The sequence below is a fragment of the Lepidochelys kempii genome, chromosome 12, assembly GCF_965140285.1.
Source record: "Lepidochelys kempii isolate rLepKem1 chromosome 12, rLepKem1.hap1, whole genome shotgun sequence".
Taxonomy (NCBI): domain Eukaryota; kingdom Metazoa; phylum Chordata; order Testudines; family Cheloniidae; genus Lepidochelys; species Lepidochelys kempii.
The window spans coordinates 16,950,896-16,976,975 of record NC_136391.1 but is presented as its reverse complement, the minus strand read 5'-3'; the positions used below and the strand labels follow the sequence as shown (position 1 = coordinate 16,976,975).

At 38.4% G+C, this 26,080-nt stretch overlaps 1 protein-coding gene across 3 annotated transcripts in view; it reads left to right on the top strand.

Moving 5' to 3' along the window:
- TENT4B (terminal nucleotidyltransferase 4B) overlaps nucleotides 1-22,863 on the top strand; it is a 51,771-nt gene extending 28,908 nt beyond the window's left edge. Inside the window, exons 4-13 of one of the 3 annotated variants that reach the window (XM_073307665.2) lie at nucleotides 3,274-3,394; nucleotides 4,452-4,559; nucleotides 12,489-12,617; nucleotides 14,451-14,465; nucleotides 15,939-16,152; nucleotides 16,972-17,098; nucleotides 17,197-17,300; nucleotides 18,084-18,271; nucleotides 18,858-19,022; nucleotides 20,266-22,863. In XM_073307665.2, the coding sequence (XP_073163766.1) occupies nucleotides 3,274-3,394; nucleotides 4,452-4,559; nucleotides 12,489-12,617; nucleotides 14,451-14,465; nucleotides 15,939-16,152; nucleotides 16,972-17,098; nucleotides 17,197-17,300; nucleotides 18,084-18,271; nucleotides 18,858-19,022; nucleotides 20,266-20,445 (1,351 nt within the window). In that variant the 3' untranslated portion in view covers nucleotides 20,446-22,863. The remainder of the gene's footprint in view (nucleotides 1-3,273; nucleotides 3,395-4,451; nucleotides 4,560-12,488; nucleotides 12,618-14,450; nucleotides 14,466-15,938; nucleotides 16,153-16,971; nucleotides 17,099-17,196; nucleotides 17,301-18,083; nucleotides 18,272-18,857; nucleotides 19,023-20,265) is intronic. The other 2 variants (XM_073307668.2, XM_073307666.2) reach the window with 2 other exon arrangements.
- The last annotated feature ends 3,217 nt before the right edge of the window (nucleotides 22,864-26,080 follow it).

Below are 26,080 nucleotides of genomic sequence, written 5' to 3'. Positions count from 1 at the left end.
ATTTGAGGTCAAGTATTAAGGTATTGATCATATTAAAAGAGAAGCTGAATCCAATTTCTAGAAGAAGAAATTAAGCCTATTACCTAGTCAGTTTGGTTGACGTAAATGATTGTAGATGTCTTTGCCCATAAAGATAGGGGAATACAGCCTTTTTTAAGAATCCAGGCTTTTTTTTTTTTTTTTTATTTAAAGATGTATACAATGAGCCTAACAAAAGAGGAGGCTATTTTTTAGCTAACCAGTTAAACCAAAAGAACTCTTAAAGCTATCAGCATCTACACTAACCAGATGCTGAAGATGAAGTGTGTCTATTTAGTCCCACTCAAGCTTCTATCACTGAGAAATCTAAAGTAGCTAACAGCGGACTTAGTTAAATCCATTACTAATTTCCATCTACAGAAAGTTCATCAGAAGATCGCATTAAGATCTTGTATTAGGAATATAAAATAATTTTGCCAATTAAAAATGTAAAATATAAGTAAGCTTCAAGCCCTAATGGTTACAGGATAAAGTCCTATCAGCAATTCAAAGGATGTAGTTTATACTTTAAAGACCTTTAAAAACATTTTTTTCCAGGGAACATTTCAGAATGAGTAATTAGTTGATTCCCAAACCTTGCTACAATATTCTTCTCTGTTCACAATTCTTGTTTCTCATCTCCTGTTAGGAGGAAAATGCTTAATAAAATTAGGAACTAAATTAAAGCAACTTCTTCATATAATTAATTGGCTTTGGCTTATGAAGCAACAAGAAAGAAATCAAACTGAGTTGTTAAATTTCTGACAAGTAGGCCTCTCAGAAGCACAGGTCCCCCAAGAAAACATGTTGCCTGCTTAAATTTGGCTTTGTTCTTTCTTCAGACTATTTGGATTAATCAAAAATAGATTAGGTGCTGATAATGCAAGAAAAATATGCATCGTTATTCACTTGTCTAATAGACTTAATCCCCTTGCTGTTCCAGTCTTGATGCTTGGCATTTGTTCTGAGCCCTTCAGTGGTTCAGATTTTGATTACAATTTGTAAAGTTAGTTCTTATTCACTACCAAAACTCCATTGTAAGAATTTAATTGAAATCTTTCTCAACACTTGATGCAGTGGTCAGAGGCACTTCTGTCTTGCTTGCCTTTCTTCCCTGTTTATTGTTGTTGCTCTGGAGCTTGCCTACTTTGCTATTCAGAAGAATTCCAATGCTTGGAGTATTTGATTTAATAAAACAGAATTTAGGCTAGCATGGTATACTTTGCCTCTTCAGTCTACTTTATTAGTCTCTAACAAGCACACCATTTTCTTTTGTTTCTTTAATTTTTTTTATTCATGTTTAGTTACACAGTTAGTCTAGATCTGAGGTTTTTCTGATAAACACCCTTTGCTGGCCTTTTTTGATTCTATTGTTCTAAAATAGAATCCCTTGAATATCCAGTTACTTCAGTGCTGAGGATTAATTAGATAATTATTGTTCATCTGATGGGGGTCAAGTAGTGTTGTCCTGCAGGTAATATGTATTCTCAGAGCGTTAATATATATTCTCAGGGTGTTAATATATTGCTCTCTCTGGCCTGGTGCACACTACAAACATTTGCTGCTTCCAATCTGTATGAGCAATGAGTTTAGCACTCATTTAGCTGCAAGCGTAGATCAGAACAAAATAAGTATTTTTTTTCTGAGACGGTTTTAACCATAGTTTTCTGAAAGGTGCTGAATGGTGCTTGTTCCTGGTCAGTTAAACAGTATATAGTTGGACTGGTGTTAAACCTGTCTGTTGCTAACACTGATTGATTGTGTGCAAATTCTAAAGTTCCTAACGTGGTTTCTGTAAATGTACAAAATTCTAAAATCTGCATGAAAATAACTTCTGAAATAATGTAGATTTTCCCAGTATTTCTCTCTCCCTCCTGCCATAGTTTATTTGGCAAGCCAATTTATTGGTGAATAATCTGTCTAGGCCTAAATCCCTCCCTCTTTACCCAAATCAGGCTGGTCTAGTGATTGGAAAGCAGACCTTTAAACTACAAACCAAAAAAGAAGTTTGGAAAAATATAAAGCTCAGCTTATTCAAAGCCTCCAAAAAAGTTTTCACTGTTTTTAAATTGTAATGACTCTCTTGGACCCTAATAAAATTACACTGTCATCTAGACATCTTTAAATTTTCGATTAGATGCTCATCAAGGCTGTGATTACCGTTGGATGCTATCCTTACTGATTTCTGAAATCTGTTCGTCTGAGGACACTGCTAGTTCATTCACATAAAGAAATAATTGTTTTTCTTTGAAACTTGTAGTGTAATACTGGATAGTTAACAATTAGTGCTGTCAGTTTGATCCACTCCTTTTCATGCACACATCAGAGAAAAATAATCCCCTGCAAATCTCATCTACAGCCCAAACTGGGCTCCTGTGGATCTCCTCTCTCTCCTGCAGCTAAAGATGCTCTGACTGTTTAATTCTAATCAGGACTAGCTATCTTCATATTCAAAGGAAAACTACTGAGACTTAGTTAAAACACCTTAAATAATTAAATACTTACTTAACCTTTTTCAAAACTCTGCTTCAGTATTTATTTAGTGAATAGGTATGTAATCTCTCTTGGTGAAGGGTCCCATCTTTGACGGGGTGGGGAGGAAGCCAGTTTGATGCAGATGAGGCTGGAAAGCAGTTAAAATCCAGAGGTTTCAAAGTTCTATATACTTAGAAATTACACTTATTAACGTAGTCATTACATCAACTGTTTTCATACATTAACAGCTCATAGTTCTTCTGAACACTATTTCCATTGTTTCTTAATGGAAAGGTAGATTCATTTGTCCCACTTCACATTATCAAATTGTCAAGATGGTAGCTTGCTGTCTGATTTTATTATATTTACAGTGTGGTAACTGTGTTGGTCCCAGGCTATGAGAGACACAAGGGTGGGTGAGGTAATATCTTTTATTGGACCAACTTCTCTTGGTGAAAGAGTTCCATCTGAAACCTGAGGTCACCTGAAGAATAGCTCTGTGAAACTCAAAAGCTTGTTTCTTTCACCAACAGAAGTTGGTCCAGTAAAAGATATTACCACCTTGTCTCCCTTAATATATTTTAGACATGTAAAAAATAATTACTCTGATGTTGTATTTTAATTCTTATTTTCCTCCTGCTTAAGAGAATTTAGTGAGCTGTTTTACTTATTTTACTTTCTATTGGCGTTTTCCCAATCATACACTTTTAAACACCTCCCAAACCTAGCATCAGTAGGTATTTTAACTTACTATTTTTATGTTCTCTCTTGTAATTTCAGTGATATTGACTTAGTTGTGTTTGGAAAATGGGAGACTTTGCCTCTGTGGACCCTGGAAGAGGCTCTTAGAAAGCACAATGTAGCAGATGAAGATTCAGTAAAGGTTCTAGACAAAGCAACTGTAAGTCTTTTGCCAATTTAATATCTTCAAGTATACTTCTACTTTGTAAAATAGTATCATTTTACTCAGATTTTGCTTTGTGATGTTTAGAATCAAATCTGCTTATTTAGTGACAATTTTATTACTCATAATGTGTCTTGTAATTTGTTTAATTTATGGACAGATTTGCTGTGATATTTGTGGGTTTGTCTAAACTACACTGGAAACCTGTGGACCCAACCGTGTGGAGTTGATGTTTGAGCCTGGTCTTAAGCTTCCATGCTGCATTGTAAACCTGGGCTTACAGTTACTAGACTTGGGTCTCATAGCCATACTAATGCATCCATACTTCATTATACAGACCTTCTGACTCGGTCTGTGACTTGAGCTGCATCCACGCTGCAAAACGACAGAGCTTGGACCCCAAACCACCACAAAACTTGGGCTCTGACCCATCCCCTTAGCAGGGTCCTAGAACCTGGCTTCTGAGTGCTTGCTGGCCCAAGACAGACTGATTTCTATGTGGATGTAAAGGGGGCTTGGGCTCAAACCTGAGTGGGAGCCCAGAATTAGTGTGCAGTGTAAACCTACGCTATGTGTCTCTTTCCTCTTCTCATTAAGAATGTTTGCATGAAATCGGGGATCTTTAATTGTTGTGCACTTGTCTCCCTCTGGTGTTTGCTCTTCACAAGAAATTGTACTGTTTTGACTTCACAACTGTTCACTTTACAGCATTTTAAAATGTTTCAGAACAATGTTATGCATAACAGATTTTTAAATTGAAAATAGTTTCAGTATGAGGTAAAAATCATTCGCAATTCAATTAAATGTATAAGAAGGGTTGAGATCTTAAATTCACAGTGCTCCTGCAATCTTTCTCTCCTCTTTCTCTCTCCCTTCCTTCCTTCCTTCCTTCCTTCCTTCCTTCTACAAATCTATAAAACAGTTCAAATTTGCTAGTGTAGGTATTTGCACATCATCTTTTAGTAAAGAAGCTAAATATATCTTGGAAATTTAGTAGATTACTTTTCCCTTTCAGATAGTTAAATATTAACTTTATCTCTTTCTCTTTTGTCAGGTACCTATTATTAAACTGACAGATTCCTTCACTGAAGTAAAAGTCGATATCAGCTTTAATGTACAGAATGGGGTTAAAGCAGCCCAACTCATCAGAGATTTTATCAAGGTTTGATAATGCTTTATACTAACACTATGGAGTTGTACATTGATAATTCACTTTATAATAAGAATGGGGTAAAGTAAAATGCAGAATCAAATATTCAAACACTCTACTTCTTTATCCTTTGTCATTCTGGAACCAAAATATTGCCACTCTTAAGGCTCAAAAAAAGTGAAGAACATGTTGCTGTCTAAACAATCTGGAATTAAATATTCATGGAAAGTATACAGAGAAATTCTAACTATATGTTTGCAAGAGAAGGTGCATTAGCATCAATATTAAATGTTGTGTCTCATTGAGAGTTCAGTTTCTTTATTGCTCATACAGCAGATAACCAGGCTCTATTAATCAAAGATAGATCAGCATAATATAGAGAAGCTTATACATTACCAATTGCAGCAGTTACATCTTCACTCTGTTCCAAATTATGAGCTTAACTGTGCTCATATTTGTTTCCCCTTGTTTACAACACATTGGACACACCTTTTCTTTTTCTAGGTTTGTACATATTTCAGATATTAGTAGACTGTAGAGTACAAGTAGCCTTAGACCATTGAGACATTTGCAGTAACTGTACCTAGCACAACGTTCATACTTGACAATTTTAACAGAGCACAAATCTTGCTTCTGACTGATTCTGCATGTACAAAGAAAAAAGTTTACAACAATTTCACTGGTAGTGAATTTCCACAGTAAAGCTTAGCATGAGTACAAGACATTCTGGTAATACAGTTCATAATTATGTAGCTTAACCTAAAGAAAACGTATTCTGGCTAACTGTCTTTACTACTTCAGTTATTCTAGTTATTCCTGCCTGCAATGATTAATACCAGAGGTTGGTGCAGAAAGCCAAAATAATTGTCAGGCTTGTATAGTAGTAGTAAATATGGCATTCATTATTTAATTGAAAAATGACATTTTAAGTCATGAAAATGATGAGAACAAATCTATTGCAGTTATTTTTGTTTTTTGACTTAGTCTACGGAGTCTAACTGTCTCTTTAATAGGTTTGTGTATTAAAACCTTGTGCAAAATCTTTGAACTTATTTCCTTTCCCCTTTCTCTTATTCAGACCTTTAGACATACATGGTAAGCCTCTTTTGGTAAAGCCAAAAAAATATATGCTAGCTTGCCCTGTCTGTTCTATGTAGATACACAGAAAGATACACTTCAGTCTCATTGAGTGTTGGCTCTTCCTTCTCTAATGTTAACTGCTTTATTATATTTTCTTTCTTTAATCAAAACTTGTTAACCATGGTCAACAGTTGAAGTGGATACTTTTACAGAGACTGACCTTAAGTATTTGTATGCAGTGTTGTAGCCATGCTGGTCCCAGGATATTAGCGAGACATGGTGGGTGAGGTAATATCTTTTATTGGACCTGCTTCTGTTGGTGAGAAAGACAAGCTTTCAAGCTTATTCCTGTGTAAGCTTGAAAGCTTATCTCACTCGCTAACAGAAGTTGGTCCAATAATAGATATTACCTCACCCACCTAGTCTTTTAAGTATTTGAATAGTTATAACCTCAGAGCAAAATTTGTAGACCTTTCAACTCAGTAAAACTTTTCGCATGAGTAAGGCAAGCAGGATTTAACCCTTTATACTGTCAATTTTTAGCATTGTTCTGCTGCAGTAACATCAGGTTGCGAGCCAAATTTTCAGACCTATGGGGTTTCAATAGCTGATGAGAATGTTAACCTTACCTTTCGCTTGCTAAGGCTCCTATTTTACAAATGCTTATGCATGCGCTTAACTCTGAAGCATGTGAATAACCCCACTGGCTTCCACGAGGCACTTCTTACTCAGAGAACTGAGAGTCAGAATGTGGTTCTGCTGCTCATAAACATCATTTGACCTGTTCTCTAGGAAGTCAGGGTGACACCTCCAGTACCTGGGTCTCCACAGCTACCAGAAGAACTCCTGCCTTGTCTCTAGGTACCAAACAATCAGTATAGGCCTTGAAGAGTCAGTCAGTTTCTCCTGCTGACCATGGCAGAAAGGGGCATCGTTCTAAGGCCACACCACAGATCACCTTCCCTGGTACTGTCAAAGAGGAGACCAAAGAGTTGTCATACACCTCTACTCCGATATAACACAATCCTTGGGAGCCAAAAACTCTTACCGCGTTATATGTGAAACCGCTTTATATCAAACTTGCTTTGGCCCCCCTGCTCCTTGTCCCTGACCGCCTCCTCCAGACATCACCCCCAGGACCCCAACCCCTGTCCACACCCCCGCCCCCAACAGGTCACTAGCAGCGGCGGGAAGCGGAGCAACATGGCCCCAGCCCCCCTCCACTCCGCCAGCTCCCAGCTGCGGCGCTCCACTTCCCTCCACTGGTGAGTGCGGGGAGGTTGGGGAAAGGACACCCTTTGCACTCACCGGCGGCGGGAAGCGGAGCGCTGTGGCTGTCAGAGTGGAGCAGGCTGGGGCTGGGCTGCTCCGCTTCTGCCGGTGAGGGGCGGGGGGAGGGGAATCTCTTCCCTCAAACCCCCTCCCCTGAGCGACATGGCTGGGGCTGAAGCGAGGGAAGCAGAGCGGGCTTCTCCCAGCCCCCCACTAATTACCCAGGCCACTCTGGGCCTGCAGGGGCCCCAGAAGTGCCCCCCCCACAGCTCCTGCCTCCCAGATCCTGGGGTGCGGGGGAGGCCTGCTTTACCGCGTTGTATGTGTTATATCTGGTCGCATTATATCGGCATAGAGGTGTACTTGTCACTCTACCACTGCTCTTCCTTCAAAGCCTGATCCACACTGCAGATCAGCTTTACTGCCTGATGCATGCTCTTTTGCACACGACTCATCAGCGTCAATCTTCACAGTATCGCTTTCCTCTGTGCGTGCAGTCTCGTTACAGTGTACATTTATAATGTCTAGAGACTTAGCTATTAGGGCCTAACTATAATTTTCTTTTCTCAACCTGACTCAGATAACATCTATAAGGCCTATATCTGGGCTGTAAGTTGAAGATTATGGAACATCAGCCTCTTTTGGTACAGATAACCGTATCTCATGAAAGATCATCCCAGGCTTTTCAAAATCCTTCTCTTCAGAGTTTAGCCCTTCTATTCATCTGCTTCCTCTTCATCGGGATATTTCAGGAGCCCTTTTCCCAGGGTTATGATTCTCTTCCCTGGATCAGTTCATGAGTGGGAGCCAGAGGAGGAGATTTCAGGACACTCTTCTACCCACTGTAAGAGACATGAGTCAAGAGGGGTTCAACTTCCTGAATCTCTCCACCTTGGCTTCACATGCTATACTACTGTGGTGTGCAGATCTGGCCTTATTGGCTACCATAGAATTATCAAACTCCATTTTTGGGACTCCGATCACCAAGACCCCTTTCACCTAGAAATAAACTGCCTCATTTTGCTGGGCCTTCTAGAACAACACAAGTACTTCAACGGGGTCAACTTCACAAGCTGGAGCAAGACATTCAGAGTAGTGGTGATCATCAAGAGGAATAGGCAAACCCTTCTGTACCTGTGGTGATTTCTTCATCCTTACTGGATAAAGCAGTTGATCCCTTTGTCCCATCCACTGTTGATGATTTTAAGGCCTACTGAAGTGAGTGGCAGACATCTTAGAGATCCCTTCAGAAGTTGTCCAAGAAAAGTCACAAACTGTTTGGTATCTTCCACTCTGTGGCTCCAGGCAGACTAGTGATGCCCATGAATGAGGGCATCCTTGAAATGGCCAAGGATCTGTGGCAGGCCTCAGCCACTTCTAAAAGACAGATGGTCTTTATCAAGTCCCTTCAAAGGGATTCAAGTATTTTTACACCCATCCTATTCCAGAATCTCTGGTAATAGCTGCAGAAAAACAAAATGTGGCTGTCCTAAGTTATTCAAGTGATGAAGAGCCAAGAAACTGGATCTGGTTGGAAGAAAGATCTACTCTTCTTCGAGCTTCCAAGTAACAAAGCAAATTACTATGCATTGTTAGCAAAGTGTGGTTACTTCAATTGGGACAAATCTTCCAGTTCATGGACAGACTTCCACAGGATTCAGTATACGTGGACTTTAATTCATCTTCTGAGGGTCAACTGATTGCCAAGTCTGTATTACAGACAGCACTAGATGTGTTTGACACAGCTGCAAGGACAGTGGCTATTTCTGTCACCATGCACAGGTCGCTATGACTGCAATCATTTGGTACTGCATACCAAAAGAAGTTGAGACCTCACAATTGAGGACCTGTCATTGGAAGATCATGGCCTTTTTAACGTCAAGACAGAGGAAGCACTCCTCTCATTCGGAGACTTTAGAACAACACTTCAGTCCCTCCATCTCTAGATTCCAGCTCAGAGAAGGAGACAAGGTAGACATCAAACCTTACCTATGCAAACACCAGCCTCCTTGTACTATTACCAGGAACAATCCTCAGACTCTCCCAGGAAAAGACCTTGCTACTGACCTCCTCTACTATTACAAGCCACACAGTATCTAACCAGAAGCAGCAAGTTTGACACCATGGTCGAGTTTTGGACTGATCTATATGAGGTATACTTCTCTGTCCCCCATTTGGCAACCATCTTTCTCTATTTTTGGAGTGTTGGAATGGAATCACTACAGACTGCTGGATCCTGGAACTCATCAACAAAAGCTATGGGTTCCAGTTTCAGTCCTTAACATCTTTTCATCCTCTAGCCCTGTCCCTCCTTGGGGACCCCTCTCATGAAATACTGCTGAAAGAAAAGGTGGACTACTTTCTACAGATCGTTGCAATGGAGAAGGTACTTCCTTATCCTGACAAAGGAAGGAGAATGATGCCTCATTCTAGACTTCAGGCGAATGACATATTCATCCGTTTGGTTCAGGATGATCATTCTAGCTTCTATAATACATACCAGTGTTGAGGATGTAGACAGGGTGAGATTTGACCTGCAAGATGCCTACTTCCATGTGTCTAATGAGCCCACAGAAAGTACCTCTATTTCACAGGTGGAAATGGGCACTACAGGTACAGAATACTATTATTTGGACTTCCCACAGCACCAACAATTGTTACCAAATGCTTCTAGCTAGTGGCAGCCTATGTATGAAGACAGAGCCTCCACATTTATCCATACCTCGATAATTGGCTGATTTGGGCTAACTCCTCCACAATAGATCACCAGAGAGTACAAACAGTTCTCTACCTCTTCTCATTAGTCCTCAAGATCAATCAGTCTGTTCTCATGCCCACTCAAACAATGATATTCATAGGAGCAGTTTTTGACTCCAGGTCAGTGAGAGCTTATCTCCTGCTGGGGAGATTTTGCACCATGGTGTATTTCATTTCAAATGTATACAGTCAACTGAGAACCGTAGAGAAGGACTCTTGGGTTGTTGGGCCACATGGCATCCTCACACTTGTGATACTGTATTATGGATTTTGCCCTCTGCCTCTTCAATGGTAGTTATAATCAACCTGGCACTTACAGCATGAACATGCAGGTTGTAGGTCCCTTAGAAGTCTTGTCCTCTCTACACTGGTGGAAAGACCCGCAAAAAGCCTACCAAGGCATCACATTCACGTTCCCGTCTCTCACCAAAACTCAGTTAACCGATGGTTCTAAACAAGACTGGGGGCAGTCCTAGACAGTCTTCAGAAACAAGGTTGGTGATCCCCAACAGAGTCTCATCTATACTTGGACTGGAATGTGATATATTTAGCATGCATATCTTTCCTGCCCCTTCTCCAGGGGGCTACCATTCAAGTCCTGATGGACTACAGTAACACAGTATGTCAACAGAAAAGGTAGAGTGACATCATCTGTTCTCTGACAAGAAGCGGTTTCATCTACAGGACTAGTGCATAACAACACTAAATCAGTCTCATAGCTCTACACTACCAGCTACTCAGAGCAATCTGGCAGACTAACTCAACAGTAAGTGTTTTACATGTCATGAGCAGACTTCCAAAGACTTGGTCCTCAATCAAATCTTCCTCAAATGAGGTTTCCAACCACAGACCTGTTTGCCACCAACTTGAATAAGAAATGCTTGGCATTTTTGCTCCCAAGGACACATGAATCCAGGCTCCCATTTGGATGCATTCCTGATCCATTGGAACGGACAGTTGATGTATGCCCTCCTGCTAATCCCATTAGTCTCCAGAAGAGTAAGTCAGGACAATGGCTGGCTAATATTGATAGTACCAGCATAGGTACATCAGTTCTGGTACTCCGATCATACACATAAACCCCTGGTCTGTATATCTGATGCTAGCTGGTTATGTGCTATAGTCAGGAGCCGCTCCATAGAGGTACAAGATATATTGCTTCAAAGCATAAAGGCTTCTACAAGACAAATGTATATTTCCAAATGGAAACTGTTTTCACTCTGGGATGTTCAGCATGATCTTCAATCCATGGACATCTGTTCCTGTTATGGACTAGTTACCCTTGAAACATTCGGGACATTCAGCCAGTTTGGTTAGGGTTCATTTAGCCACAATATCTGCTTGTCACTCTCCAGTGTATTCTGACATCCATCTATGTCTACTTTCTTGAAAAGATGTGATCCACACACTTTCCCCAGTAATGGACTTTCCCCTTCCTGAGACCTAAATATTGTATTCCTGGACCTAATTAATCTCCCCCCACCCCTTTGAACCTTTAGCTTCATACTCTTTATGCCACCCTTCTATGAAGACAGCCTTTTTAGTAGCTGTTGCCTCTGCTCAAAGGTTGAGCAAGATTCAGGTGTTAATAGTGGAACCTCCTTATACTATATTTCACAAAGACAAGGTTACTCTTGGACCTCACCAAACATGGTCTCAGACTTCCTTTTGAATCAATACATAAACCTTCCAATGTGTCTCCCTTGACAGCTACAAAAACAAAAACTCATTAAACACATGAAGGACCAAAACTAGACATGCTCTGTCTTGAGGGCCCTCTCCAACTACCTCCGTAGAAAAAAGCCTTTCTGTAAGTCACCTAGACTATTTGTAGAAACCTGGGGACGGGCCTGGAGGGTGGACTGTTATGACCCAAAGACTTTCATGAAATAGATATTGGATGGCATTAACATCTCCTCTGAACTAAATTAATTAGCTCCACCCTCTCATATTAAAGTACACTCTACTAGGACCCAAATGATCTCCTTGGCATGCTTGAGAAATGTCCTTATATCAAAAAGTTGCAGGGCAGCAATTTGGAACTTTAGTACATACTTCTGTCCAGCACTACTCACTAGTTCCAGGTACTAGATTTGATGCCTAGTGTGCTGGGGGGGGGGCGGGGTCCTGCAGTCTATTTAGATAAGACCCCTGAAACCCAGCTCCATAGAGAGAGAACTGGTAGCCAGAAACCCAGACTGGGATCCCTGCAGACAAAACACCTCTTAAGAACCAGTCACTGTAAGGTAAGTGACTGTACTTTCTGAAATAGTTCGTAGATTTAATGGCTTTGTATTTAATAGGTACTTCAATGGGCTACTCCAAAGGTGTTAAGTTATAAGTGTCTGCAGGATCGAGACCTCAGTTTGTTTTGGATATCAGCTGAGAAGTGGGGAGCTTTGTTACCTGTTAAGTGTCCTACTACACATTGGAGAGACTTTCCCTTTGTTCTCAGTGCATATTTGTCTAATCTTGTAAGAAAAGAAGTATGTCTGTGTGTTTGATTCAAACAAAACCAGCTCATTTCCTCTCTACTGTTGTATTTATTGAAATAGATATTAGTAATAGAAGACCACTTCCCCTCATTAATTTAAATGCAAAAACTGTTCTGTCCATAAGCTGCATTAAATCCACCTCTTCTCCGTTACATGTCCAAAAAATGCCAAAAGATGTCTTTTTTTGGCCATCACTTTACCATTTTATATAGTGAGTCAGTGTTTATATGTTTATCTTGGTCTCAATGTTTATGAACAGCCAATTTTGGTGTAGTTTTCACAGCAAATGTGTACATATGTACAATATTAGCCTAACATCCGTGTTGTTCTTTTTCAGAAATATCCTGTATTACCATATCTAGTTTTAGTATTAAAACAGTTCCTGTTACAGAGGGACCTTAATGAAGTATTCACAGGTGGAATTGGTTCTTATAGTCTTTTTTTAATGGCTGTCAGCTTCCTCCAGGTAAGTTAAATGAAATTATTGATGCCATTAGGGCAAAAAGGATTTGTTTCTTGTTTTAAGTTACTTAAGCATTTTAACTTAAAATTATTTTTTGTTTTTACATTTTTCCTCAAATTTATAGTATGGTTCTACTCTGAAAAGTGACTGTAAAAATGGCATCATAGCATTGCAGGTCTGTCACTCAGTGATTTGCCGATTAAATTTGCTCAGTTAAAAAGTCTTAAAATAATATAAATATTCCCCTTAACTGCCAGCTGAACCTCGCTCTGAAAATCAAGATGTTCTTTCCTGCTCATGCAACATCAGAAACATTACCAGTGAAGGCCAGACTCTGCACTCTATGCCTGTAGACCTCATTGTCTACAGTTGAGTTGCACAGTTGTAAATGAGGACAGAATTTGGTTCTACAATTGGAATTTAGTTTAAAAACTTGGTGAAAATATGACAGATTATAATCCAGATCTCACATTCATAGCTGTGTTTTGCTTTGGAGGGTTTAACAAGTATAAAAAGTAGTCTAAACATTTTTATCTGAAGTTGGCAGATCTGATTCTTAGTGCTACTACCACATGCATGTGTGCATGCACATGGTTCTGTTGACTGAGTATCTCTTTTTATTATATAGCCACTTTTCAGAATAGAACCACATTTAAGGTAATTTCTTGGCATTCCTTTAGCCTGAAATTCTTTGTTTAAACTCTGGATTCATTCTGAACAGCGGTAGTACAAGAGACATCATGTTATTCTGTTGGGGACCACCTTAGAGGTATGTCTACACTGTATACCACTAGCATATGCATAGCTACACATGACAGTGAAAGGCTCTGGAAGGTAGCAGGGAAAGGTTCCGGCCACAGTGAGTTCCCAGAGCCTTTCCCTGCTGCCTCCTTCCTGCCAGAGCCTTTCTCCGCTGCTAGAGTCTTTAGCTGCAAGCAGGGAAAGGCTCTGACAGATCCATCCTGGTGGAGTCTGTCCCTGCTGTAGGGAGCTGCCAGATCCTTTCCCTGCTGCTGGAGTCTTTTCCTGCGATGGAGAAAGACTCCTGCAGTGGGGAGACAGTGGGACACTGTGCTGCTAAAAATAGCAGTGTGGCCATGAGAGTTGCTGCTTGAGCATATAGAGAACCATGTGGAGTATAAACCCTAAGGTTCTGGCATGTGTGTATATGCTACTCGCTAAAGCAGTGCCTCACTGTCTCTACCCTGCTGTTTATACCCATGCTAGGAAGGCATGCAGTGTATGTACACTGCACACTGCTGTAAAGAGTGTGCAGCATAGAGCTGCTCTAAGAGTGAGAGGGTAGCTTAAGTCATGACCATTTCATTTCTCTCTCAAGAAGACGCAAAAGGGAGACCGTTCAGATGGTGGGGTTTTTTGGCATGGAATACAACCATAAATTTCATTAACACAGGTGATTAACATCCATCAAAGGCTAACCATATATCTCACTAAAACCCAAAAACAAATTACGTGGTGAGGGGAAAAATTGTCTTCAGTGGTTTAACATCCTTGATAACTATGAACCTGAATCAATCCAGTGGAATCAGTTTGTGATTCATGCAGATTTATGCTTTAAATTAGATGAAAATTCCTAAGGAATAAAGACTAATGTAGCCACCAACAATGCATATTAAAGCTGTATTCCATTAAGAGGTTTGGACCATATCACAGCCATGAGTAAAGCACAAGTGGTTTGTTCATGTTAAAACCCCCAAGATCTAATAAAAGTATTAATTGTAAATACTTATGGTATTGGCAGGATTAATTTTCTTGTCCGCTTCTCTTCCTTTCCTCGATCTTGTCTTCTCTGTACACGACTTGGGCATTTGTCAGCTGTACGTAAAATATGTAGGTATCTAGGATAATTGTGTACTAATGCTTGCATAATGTTATCAAGAGGTTTCAGGTGGCATTTTAATGCTTTGAGTAGAGGAGTGTATTGTAATGTCCCAGAATCCCAAAATGGCAATATAGTATTACTTTTCTAAGTTGCTTCTATATTTCTTTTATTTAAAAAAAAAAAAAATCCCCACTTCTGTTACAATTTAATTTTCTATTCATTCCTCCCATTTTTCAATCCTGGGAAGATATGTTCTTATACTGCAGTGATGATGTATCTTCAGTTTCCTATAGCCCAAATACTTTTAATCAGATTGAAACTAAAGCATAACATCTTCAAGACTTTTAACATTTGATTTCACACCCACAGATTGAAGCACTTTGGTATATCAGTATCAGATATATCATTCATGGGAAACTAGGCTTACCTCCATACGTTTTATCACTTTTTTTATTTAATTAGCACAGCATACATTATCAGATTAACAATTAGCTGCAGATATCTTTATAATACCTGTTCATTTTGGGTTATACTTGCTGTATATTTTCTATGAGTATGTGACTCATGGTTTTGTTTCCTTTGTCTTTGGTTAGTTATCCCAAACACTTACATGGGATCACCTGTGTTATTCATTTCTAGAGGATTCAGCTAATTGTAATAAAATATTTTGGCACTAATTATATAATGCACAAATATCTGTATAGCAATATTATCGTACTCATGAGAAGTACTGCAGAAATTTGGAATATATCACGTTCTGGCTTTTCCATATATGTTTTAACTTTGAATAAATGATATGCTTTAATAGTAAATATATTTTCATACATTCATAGTAGAAGACTAGCTTGACAATCAGGCTTTTTAGTCTGTTCCCAGAGTTGGAACCCCACAGCAGCTGTGAAATAGTGATCAACTAAAAGAATATTCTGGGTATTAAGCAAATGAGCTGAGCAAGCATACATCGTTTTAAGAACATTTAGTTACCCTCAACCCAGATCTCGCTTTTGATGACTAATGGCATTTTTGTGATCAGTAAAATGCATTGATATCCACTTAAGTTTTTACATATTCTAAAAGGCAACTTCAGCCAGTTACTCATACTTCAGAATCCATACACAGTAGTGTATGGCCCATGTTTAGCCAGCTGGCCAGGCTAAATTATGCCTGTGTTCCAAGCACACAGGTCTGGGAATTGAACTCCAGAGCTGTAATCCATGCTCTGACACAAACTTTTCTGGTTGCCTTGGAAATTCACGTAGTTTCTGCATCTGTAAAATTTGGGGGATGCTTGCTTGCCTCACAAGAATGCTGTAAAATGCTTTGATACTGTCAACTATTAAATACTTTAAACAGCTTAAGTCAAGGAAGATAATTGCATATAGATAGGTTATTTCTGGTCCATAAAAAGGAATATAAAAAACTTTTGAAGTCTGGAATCTTTAAGACAAGAGAAAACAAGTTTATTTTTCCTTGTTTAATAGCTACATCCCAGGGAAGATGCCTGTATCCACAGTGCCAACTATGGTGTCCTTTTAATAGAATTTTTTGAATTATATGGACGTCACTTCAATTACCTGAAGACTGGAATCCGAATAAAGGATGGTGGTTCATATGTGGCTAAAGATGAAGTGCAAAAGAGTATGCTGGATGGCTATAGACCATCAATGCTATATATTGAAGATCCACTACAGCCAGGTATCATAGTTTAATATGCAAAATGTCAACTATGGCATACTGAGTAGGCTCAAAAATTTAACCCAAAGGAGTCAAACAGGAAAAGTAATTTCTTTAACTATTTTTTTTAAAAAAAATCCTCATTCAGTTTTTGAAGACTGTGTTTATGAATTCCAAGAGAAAATGCTCATTTTATTTATAAAGCATTCCAGAAATAGGGGTTAGCCTGTCATCTCTATAGAACCAACAGGATACTATGGCATGAGTTAAAGTGACCTGAATACCTAGTTTCAGAGTAGCAGCCGTGTTAGTCTGTATCCGCAAAAAGATTTGTTAGTCTCTAAGGTGCCGCAAGTACTCCTGTTCTTTTTTCTGAATACCTAGTGATTTCACTGTGTGTTGTTACAACATTGATTTTCCATTAATAGGGTTCAGTTTTTGGTATAATTGACAGTGACTAAAGAATGATTATTGCTATTACAAAGCCTTATTTATTTGAAACCTCATGTGGAAGATGACACAAAAATAGGTGCATTTATTCTTTATACAGTATATGCTTTCTTTTTCACATTGTGTATGGATTTTCCAATTTTGACATCTACTTGTATCATAGATTCCAGTTACCTCTGGGGTTTTAGATTCCTTTGTGTCTTTTTCTCAGTTCATTAATGTTTGAATTTTATCCCACACAAGAAATGATTTAAGGTGGGTCAGAATTTCAAAGAAAGCAAATCCTTTTTTTTTCTAAAAGCTCATTTTTCTGTGAGCTCTTACTCCAGTGTTTCAAAGTCAGTAAGCATTGCATAGAATTAATGGATTATCTATGTATTTATTTTTAAGGTAATGATGTTGGGAGGAGTTCATATGGTGCCATGCAAGTGAAACAGGCCTTTGATTATGCATATGTTGTTTTGAGCCATGCTGTATCACCAATAGCTAAATATTATCCCAACAATGAAACTGAAAGGTAAAAGTTTAAATGTCAAGTCAAACCATTAGTTACATATATTCCTGTGTATTTAAAACTAATCCGTGGTTTTGCTTTTGTTTTTGTTTTCTTTACAGTATATTAGGAAGAATAATTAGAGTAACGCAAGAAGTGGCCTCATACAGAGAGTGGATATCAAAGCACTGGGGAATGCAGAGTCGGACTGAGTCTTCATACAATGGTAAGATTTGGCTACCCAGCGTGATGCTTGCTTTGCAAGCTTTTTGCATGGTCAGCAATGTAAAAAAATGTTGCTGCCTTTGACCCAGACCAGTTAAAGGGCGTAGGTCTAAATACGAACAGGGCATTTTACATCTCCTCTTTAACTAAAGAAGCAGTTTCTGTCTATATATAAGAAACCAGAACAATTTAGTTTTATACAATAGTGAGAATTGCCTTAACATAGTCTACCCTGTTTTGATGTGACTGCTTCTCCCTCAACGCTACTCTTGCTCCTTATTTTACCACTTTTCACAAAAACACCCAGGGCGAGATTTTCAGAAGAGCTCTGCACCCAATAATTCCCATTATGAACCCAAATAAAGAAGCCAGATTTTTTTGGACTGTTGAGCACCCAGGGGATCCCATTGAGGGAAAAATGGGAGCTGTTGGGTGATAAGCACTTTATAAATTGGGTCATTTTATTTAGACTCGTAGATAGCTGAGCATTCTTGAAAATCTATCCCAAAACAATCCTATCCAAGACAAGGAGAGCTAACTGATAGACCCCAAAAATGCTTTTTCCCTTTCGAACTTTCATGTAGTTGGACTATGCATAGTTGGTGGCAGTTTTTCCTCACATACGGTAGTTGGGTTTTTGAGTGTGAGTCCAGTCCCGAAGCTCTGACTCATATGTGCAGTTCATTGACTTCACTGGGACTACTCCTGAGGAAATGCTGTGCTATATTTGCAAAATGCAGCACTTAACAGAAATTAATACTCTTTCTTCCATTTACCCTTCCAGGTAATGGAGTAACTTTGATAGTAGATACTCAGCAGCTGGACAAGTGTAACAATAATCTCTCTGAAGTGAATGAAGCACTGGGAAAATCTAGAAGTAAAACTTCAGAAACACTCAGTAAACATTCTTCAAACTCTTCATCAGGTCCATTGTCTTCCTCATCTTCTACTTTGTCCAGCTCTAGTGATGTAGTAAGTATTAAAAGTTTTTGTTTGAAACTTGATTAGATTTTTTTCTCTTTTTTTGTATATGTACACAGTGTAACAATATAGGCATAACCAATCATTTCCTACATATCTCAGATGTATGTAAGGTGAAGCTCTTCATATAACTCCTATTGATTCTAATAAATTGTTTTGCCAGAAAACACATAACTGACATAATGTACCTCTACATCTGTATGAAAAGTGCTCTCCCTTATATGAGTACAATCACATTCTTTGCCTCCTTTTCATCTGTAAAATACCTGTGTTTCAAAAGAGATAGGTAGAAATAAATATAATGTAGGAAAAATTCCAAAACTACCTGATAAACACTTGTTTGAATACTCTCCATTTTTATTTCTTTAATCTGGTTTAATATACTAATTTAAAGATCTCATGGAATCAGTCATGCATCAATGTATTTGCAAGCCAGCACCCATTTGTTGGTTGTTTTTAGAGTCCTGGATTAAGAGGATTAATATTTAGCAGGACCAGCATGTTTATCTCCTCAATTTTGTCCACTTTAGTTTTATTTAAAAAATATAAATTTACTAATACCTATATTTGCATGAAGGATTCTGACGGAACACCATGCAAAACCTCTAAACAGTTGAGTTGCCATCAGTCTACTACAAACAGAGTGGGGTCACAAGAAATAGCACTGGAATCCTCCCAGTCCAGTGGGAAAAGGCAAAGCAGCCAAACAGCTAATACATCCAACAGCACAAACAAATCGCAGGTTTGTGAAATGTTTAAAAGAAATCTTAAACGTTTTAATTACTTTAATGGTATCTGTTATCCTGAAAGTATGAAGACCTTATGGAAAGGACAGTTTGTGGTGAAAATGTGGAGCCTTTCTTTTTTTTCCTGCTGACTTTCATTTCTATTTTTAAACCACAGTAGAGTAAGAGGGCTATTTTCCTCGTGAGGTATTGCACAAATAGAGTTTTGCGTGATTACCCCCAGAGAAAATGAGCCTGACATGTTAGCTGTCACCTGCTTTTAGCTGTACTATAAGGATTTATATTCAAATTTAAGACCTGCCTCCCAAATTACGAGTTTCTGTTTTTTTATTGGAGAAATGCATATTTAATTAGTTTAGCATAAAGATCAAACTCCCCCCCCCCCCCAAAAAAATTATGATAAAAAATAATTTGACTGACAATCTCAAACACCAAAAGGCGAAGTCCCTCTTGTTAAACAGTAGTCCTGTGACAATACAGTAGTCTGGAAAATCATGATTTCAAAGCAGTGTTCGATTTGCACAGCTTCAGTTTCTGGTGACGTGTCATTTTTTACAGGAATATAGTTAGAACAGCTTAAATATTAGTCTGGATCTTTATTCCTGAATGGTAGTGTTTCAGAACTATTTTTCTACTTATTTAGATGTAAATATTTTTACAGACATCTATTAAAGATTTCCAGCGAATACTAAATTAGACACTTTGCAAACTAGGCCCTATGTATCTCAAAGGGTGAACCATAAAGCACATTCTGTGCATTGTGATGTGGGTGAATGTTGCCCTCTCCTTGTGCAAGAAATACCATTGGGTGATCCTCATCACTCCCATTTTCTTGACTCTGAATCTGTTTCAGTAAGGTATAGTGCAACTGTTACAGTTCTGGCTTGCATGTAGCACACAAGAAAAAAACAGTCTTATCCTTTTTAAAACACAGGGACTAATACTTCACTTTGTACCTTGAATTAAGTTATGTAATCCTGTCGTTCTTTTAATTGTATTATTTAAGGGCTGGAGCCCAGCATCTTGTTTGTGTCTCTTCTGAGGTTGCTGAAGTGAAAGAGAACTTCTGTGCTTCAGGCTAAGCACAGATGTGATTCTTCCCTTCATGTCAAGCTCTTTTCAAATGCACTGTCTCTTGAAGCTGTAGTGTTTTTATTTATTAACCAGTAATACAAGTGTTGTAACAGCCATATTCTATTTACTCTAATGTTGATTTACCATGTCCTTTTTCTTTTACAGCATGGATCAGCAAGGTTATTTCGCTCTTCCTCCAGCAAAGGCTTCCAGGGTCCAACAAACGCAAACCACGGTACCTCAGTGACAAACAAACAGCATCAAGGCAGTAAATCACATCAGTGTTTCCATGTCAAAAAGAGGAAACACAAGAGAGACGTGGCCCTTTCTGACCTTTGTAGATAGTTGCCTATTTTATGACTGTTCTTCTGTGTGCAATGATCTCATGCTACAGAATAGTTTGATAGTGACTCCTTGGATCTCTTGTGGAGCTTCAGACTGTTCAGACATTGATTAGCAACTGCATTTTTTTCCCAGCTCGCCACGGAATGGATCGTGAAGATTAATCACTGCAAAAAGAGGAAAAAAGCTGATCATTTGATGTCATATGCTACAACAGGGTCATTTAGCATATAAAATCTTGAATGTAAAATAAATTTATCTCCCATCAGCTCATGCTGAACTGTAGAGGTAGTATTCAGTGTGTTTGGCAGATTACAAACAAAACACAAAAAAAGGAAAAAAAAAAAGGTGAAAAATTGTATTTTGAGGGAAACCCAGCCTTTAAAGATGAAAAAGTAATTCGTGCATGATTTTTTATTATTTTTGCATATACCATTTTATTGTGTGTATATATAGATGACCATATAGGAAAATTGACATTTGTAATAGTGGATTTGTTAATACTTTTTACATAACATTACTGTTTAAATTGTAAACAGAATTTTTCTCAGGATTAGTTTGGAAAATCTGAATTGTCGTCATAACATCTATATAAAGACACTACTAGTTATATTGCTCAGAATTGCTTTTCCTTCACATTGAAATGATTTAATAGAACATTTATGATCTTCAGAAGTTGTTCCTCTAGAAAGAAAAAGGTTTATGGTGGCAAATGAAGTCTCATTTGTATAAAGTGTACATGTACTTTTGTGTAAACACTGACCTTTTGGTCATCTCTGACAAATAACCTTCACCTTATTTTTTAGAGTTCCGTCGTCTTAGGCAGTGGGGGGTTTTCAGTTTGTCTGTCATCCTCTTCCCACCACCCCGCCAGCAGTCTCCCATTTTTAAAGAAAAAAAGCCAACTCCATTTGTTATAAATGTTTGCATTCCTGGGCTGCTCCAATCCCACTCCTTTTGTTTGTGCCTTTTTTCCCTCAAAGTCATTTTTTTTGGTCTTTAATATATTTTTGCTAAACTCATGTGGGAGAGAATAACTGTTAAAGCTATAAGTACATTTTCCTATTAAAATATTTTTTCTCATTCCCCTTTTAAGCATTTTTATATTGACACTAATAAAAATTAGTCTTCAAATAATAGAAATATAGTTTGTATTGCCTTAAAGACCCAAACCTTTCCTAGCCTCCTAGTACCACTTCATTGAATTTGTTACCTTTAATCAAAAGTTTTAACACTGTCTGGTTCAGTTACACTTTAAATTTTGGTTGCAATAAATTAATGCCATGAAAGCAAATTAAATGTATGATTACCTTCACGTGTATAGTTTGAAAAAGAAGTTGGGGGCACTTTAATGATAGAATGTTAAGTGGCATTTACTTCAACATTTTTTTCTTTAAAGAGGAAAGAGTTTGTGTTCAGCATACCTGCATGCATTTAATGCAGCTGTCTTGGAGATGATGTTTTTATAAAAAGTACGGTTAGCTTTTAGAACTACTTTTTTTATATACATATACAAAACATTGCAGACCAACCTGACCTTTAATGGGCAGTGATCAGTGCAATGACTTTTTAAATGAAATAATGCTAAAACAAGACCCAAACTAATGTCATCACTGAAATAAACATTTTCAACAACATATTGGTGTTTTACTTCAAAAAGGAAAATATATATTCCAAAAGATGGAAATTCATAACATTTACTCATACAAACATTAAGAGCTTAAAAAGTGATGTTAATTTGACAATGTTTTAAATTTTAGATTCACATTTTTATTCTGATCAGATAATTTTTATTAACAAGATGTTGCGCTTTTGTTCATAGAAACTAGTACACGTTGTACCACATTATGCATAATCACAGTATTTATTTTGTTTTAGATTATTGTGAATGTGTAGATTTATGTTCACCGCTTAGGGAACAATTATTTATAAATTATATTAATCCAGTATTGTTAGCTGCTATTAGCAAAACTGTTCCAAACACTTAATACTTGCAAAGATCTGTATCGCATTTACCACACTGAAGTGTTTTTAAAAAGAATCACCCTCATTGTTGAAAGCAGATTAACTCTTAGGGTGCAGATATTAGTGTTCCAGTAAGCATGTGATAATTTTAAGGTGGTGGTAGCGGGAAGATAATCTTGATTCCGTTGGGAATCTTAGGATTGCCTCAATTTATGGTTTTCATAAATTTAATGGAAAATAGCTTTTCCAGGACTGCAAGTTTCTTTTTGGTAAACAGTATCTTTCTAAAAGAGAAAAGAAGCATGAAGGAAAAATTGAGGTGTATTTTACATTGCCTCAAATGACCAGCATTGTATTCATAAAATACTGTATATCTTGCAAATCTTTATTTAAACAGAACAGTTGAACTGTTCATTTTTCAATCTGAAGTAAAATACTTTCAAGACCTTTTAGTTTGCCTGCTCATTTGTCTTGTATATTTCATCTCTGTATTTGATTCAAGTCTAGTTCCTTTTTGAGTTTCAGTACTTTTGTGAAGATTTTGTGAATATATGAAAAAAATAAATGTTTAATCTAAATACTCTAGTTTATCAGCATTCTTGACGTTCACACATTTTTTTTCTTCTGCAATATTGTAGATAGAACAGGTTATTTAAAAGCTCCTGTTCATAGTATGATTTTTTTTCTCATTCATTTTTCCTGATGTACTTCCTCTTTGTATGACTGCTTCTTCTTTGAGTGATTGTATATGTCCATTCCACTTCAGGTGTGTGCATGCCCAGTGCACTAGCATCGGAGACTTCCATCTGCAGCACCTGATGGTGGCACACGCAACCCCTGCTGCTTCATGCTTGTGTGTGATGGTTTAAAGGGCAGAGCCCAACCGCCTTTAGTTCCTGTTTACTGCCCAGGACTGTTGAAGCGTTCTGCCTTACTGTTGCAAGTTTTACCTTGTTCTTAGTGTTACTAATTGATAGTTGAATATGAGGATATTTTTAATATTAGGTTTTCTTTTACTGGAGTACTTTGTGTACTTTTCAGTTCCTGCTGTTTGGGTACTGGTGCCTCAGACTCCAGACTTCAAGCCTTGCGATGGAGGCCAGAAGCCAGTGCTGGTTAATGACACTCCAGGTGCCTAGGAGAAACTCAGATCTGGGACAGGTGCTAAATCTGCAGGAACTTTAAACCAAGAACTATAAAAAGGACAGGGAGATCATGCCGAAGCACCTTCTGAAGGAGGCAACCCTATGTCATCCTCAGAGCCTCCTTGTTTGGGGCACACACTGAGCATATTTGCTTTGATTAGGAGCACTCCTCCGGTCTTGGCAGAGGCTCAACATCAATCTTTTCCAATACCGAAGAAGAGGCACCGGAAGACAGCATCAAAGAACACAGCATCCAGAACATTGGGGTCCCCAGCACTGAAGTCCAGCGAACATCCTGGAAAGGAGGGTAGAGTGCATTCGATGCTGACCAATAGCACCTCAGACAGGTTAGCTGACTCTGGCCTTTGTATCTGTCTTGTTGAGATCAACCTCTACGGTGCAATCATTTGGCTCAGCCGTGCCATCTTTGTTAGCTCAGCAACAGCAAGAGACTATGCCAATGCATTCAACCCCGAGGCCATATGCCATGGCATGCAATCTGCCAAGTTTCAGTACCAGCAATGCTGGTGAATCAAGAACTGTTTAACCTGCTTTGGATGGTCATTCACGAGGATTTGCAGACTACTGGAGTTCAGCACCTGGTACCATGGGCATCTCTGGGCACTCTAGTAGCCTTATACAGTGTTGCTGAAAGGCAAGCCGGCAGTGATTTCACCAATGCCATCCTCTCTGGACCGCGGCATCAACAGGAGCTGCACTTCCTTGGTCAGATGAATCTGGTTCATCGTCAGAGTTGGAAGTTGGCACTTGTGCCACAGCTGCATCACATTAGCCATGTATTTCAGTAGCAGCAAGAGACCCTAGTCAGGACTGGTGCTCTGCTGTGCTAGGTGTTATACAAAGATATAATACAAATACAGAGATGGTCCTTGTATCAGAGTTTAGTTTTGATTGAAGCTCTCAGTTGCCCTGAAACAGATCAATCTATTGTACCAATGCATGATCCTACAATTTTAAATACAAAAAGAGGGGAAAACCAACCAGTAGGTAGACACATACTTTTTGAAGATACTTCAATGCCTGTTCTTTTATGAACCTTTCAAAATCCAGAATAACAAAGCTCTTTCTGTTTTCTTGCTGCTTCAGCTACCAAGAACAGCTAAAGTATTTAGAAGAAAAAATAAGAAACATTTAAAAAATATTCTTTCATAGGATGTCAGACTATTGTTCCTTTTAAGTTTAACTTCCTTACTGGTTGTTTTAAAAAAAGTTTGAGTATTTTTACAAGGATAGAACTTATATAAGCTGTTTGTTCTCATACTCATATCACTCTTGTAGTGTTTCTAGGAAAAAAGCCTGATTCTTCTCCATACAGAGTGCTTATTTTATAAAGAAACTAATTAACCAGCCAGTAAACAAAATTTCATTGAGCGATGGTCCTTGTTGTCTTCCACTGAGGATATTATGAATGCGCACAATGTATTCTGAGCTGGAGAACTTGAAAGTAGCATCCATTGGTCTGCACATGCACCCTGGATTGCCTCATGGTTTTGTCTGAGCTGATAAAAGGGTGGACCGACTGCGTCTCTAATTTCATCTCACCACCGCATGGTTCGGATCAGAACTTTCAATGTCCTAGTCTGTGATTCACTTTAAAAAAAAAAAATTAAAATTGTACCTAGTTTTAGAATTTTGCAATTTATAGTGTTTTATGGTAGTTTTACTGAGTAGGATAGATAGTTTGGGTTTTTGTTTTGTTTTTTTTCCCCTGTAATCCATGCGGACTATGCTGAAGACCCCAGGCTTTAAAATCTGTGCCTCCTGCCCAGGTTCCTTCTTGGTCAGCAGTGAACATCAACGCTGCCTCTACTACTTGGGAGAAGCCCACATTGTATCCAGGTGCTATATCTGCCAGTCCTTCCCCAGCTATACCCGAGAGGGCCAGGCTCTCCACCTCTGGAACTGTGGTGCAAGATACTGTCTTCCTGAACTTCACTTTCTATGCAGGCTCCTGAGGATTTACAAGGCTTGCTTCTTATTTTAATGATTTTTTTCTAACACTTCTTTTTGTTAAACCTTGTGGGAGGTAATTTGTAGAAAAACAAATGACTTTAGAAAATATCCATGTGTCAAGTTCTTTGCTACATCTCATATTTTAAAAATGGACTCTTCCCACTTGTATGTGTGGCATTCCTTGTGATTCTGAAATAGATCACACAATTATGTGATCAGAAGTTACTCAGCCACATCCCAGTGATAAACTGGAAATAAAAATACCCAGTAATTTAAGATGAGAATTGACATTACATAAAGTGTGTTGACTCCAGCTTTAGTCTCAATAGATTGACCCTTCTGCATAAAAGTGGATAACTAACTCTAGAGCCAAAGGTCTTTAACTGATAATTCTGCATTGCCCTTCCACTCTGTTCTGTGCTATCTGTACAATACTATGAAATCTTTGGTTGACATTCTATGCTACACTTTGTTTTTCCATAGACTGCTTTATTTTCTGCTTTTCCATTTTAGTCCCATCATCTCTTATTAGTGCATCACTCTCCACTCCTACA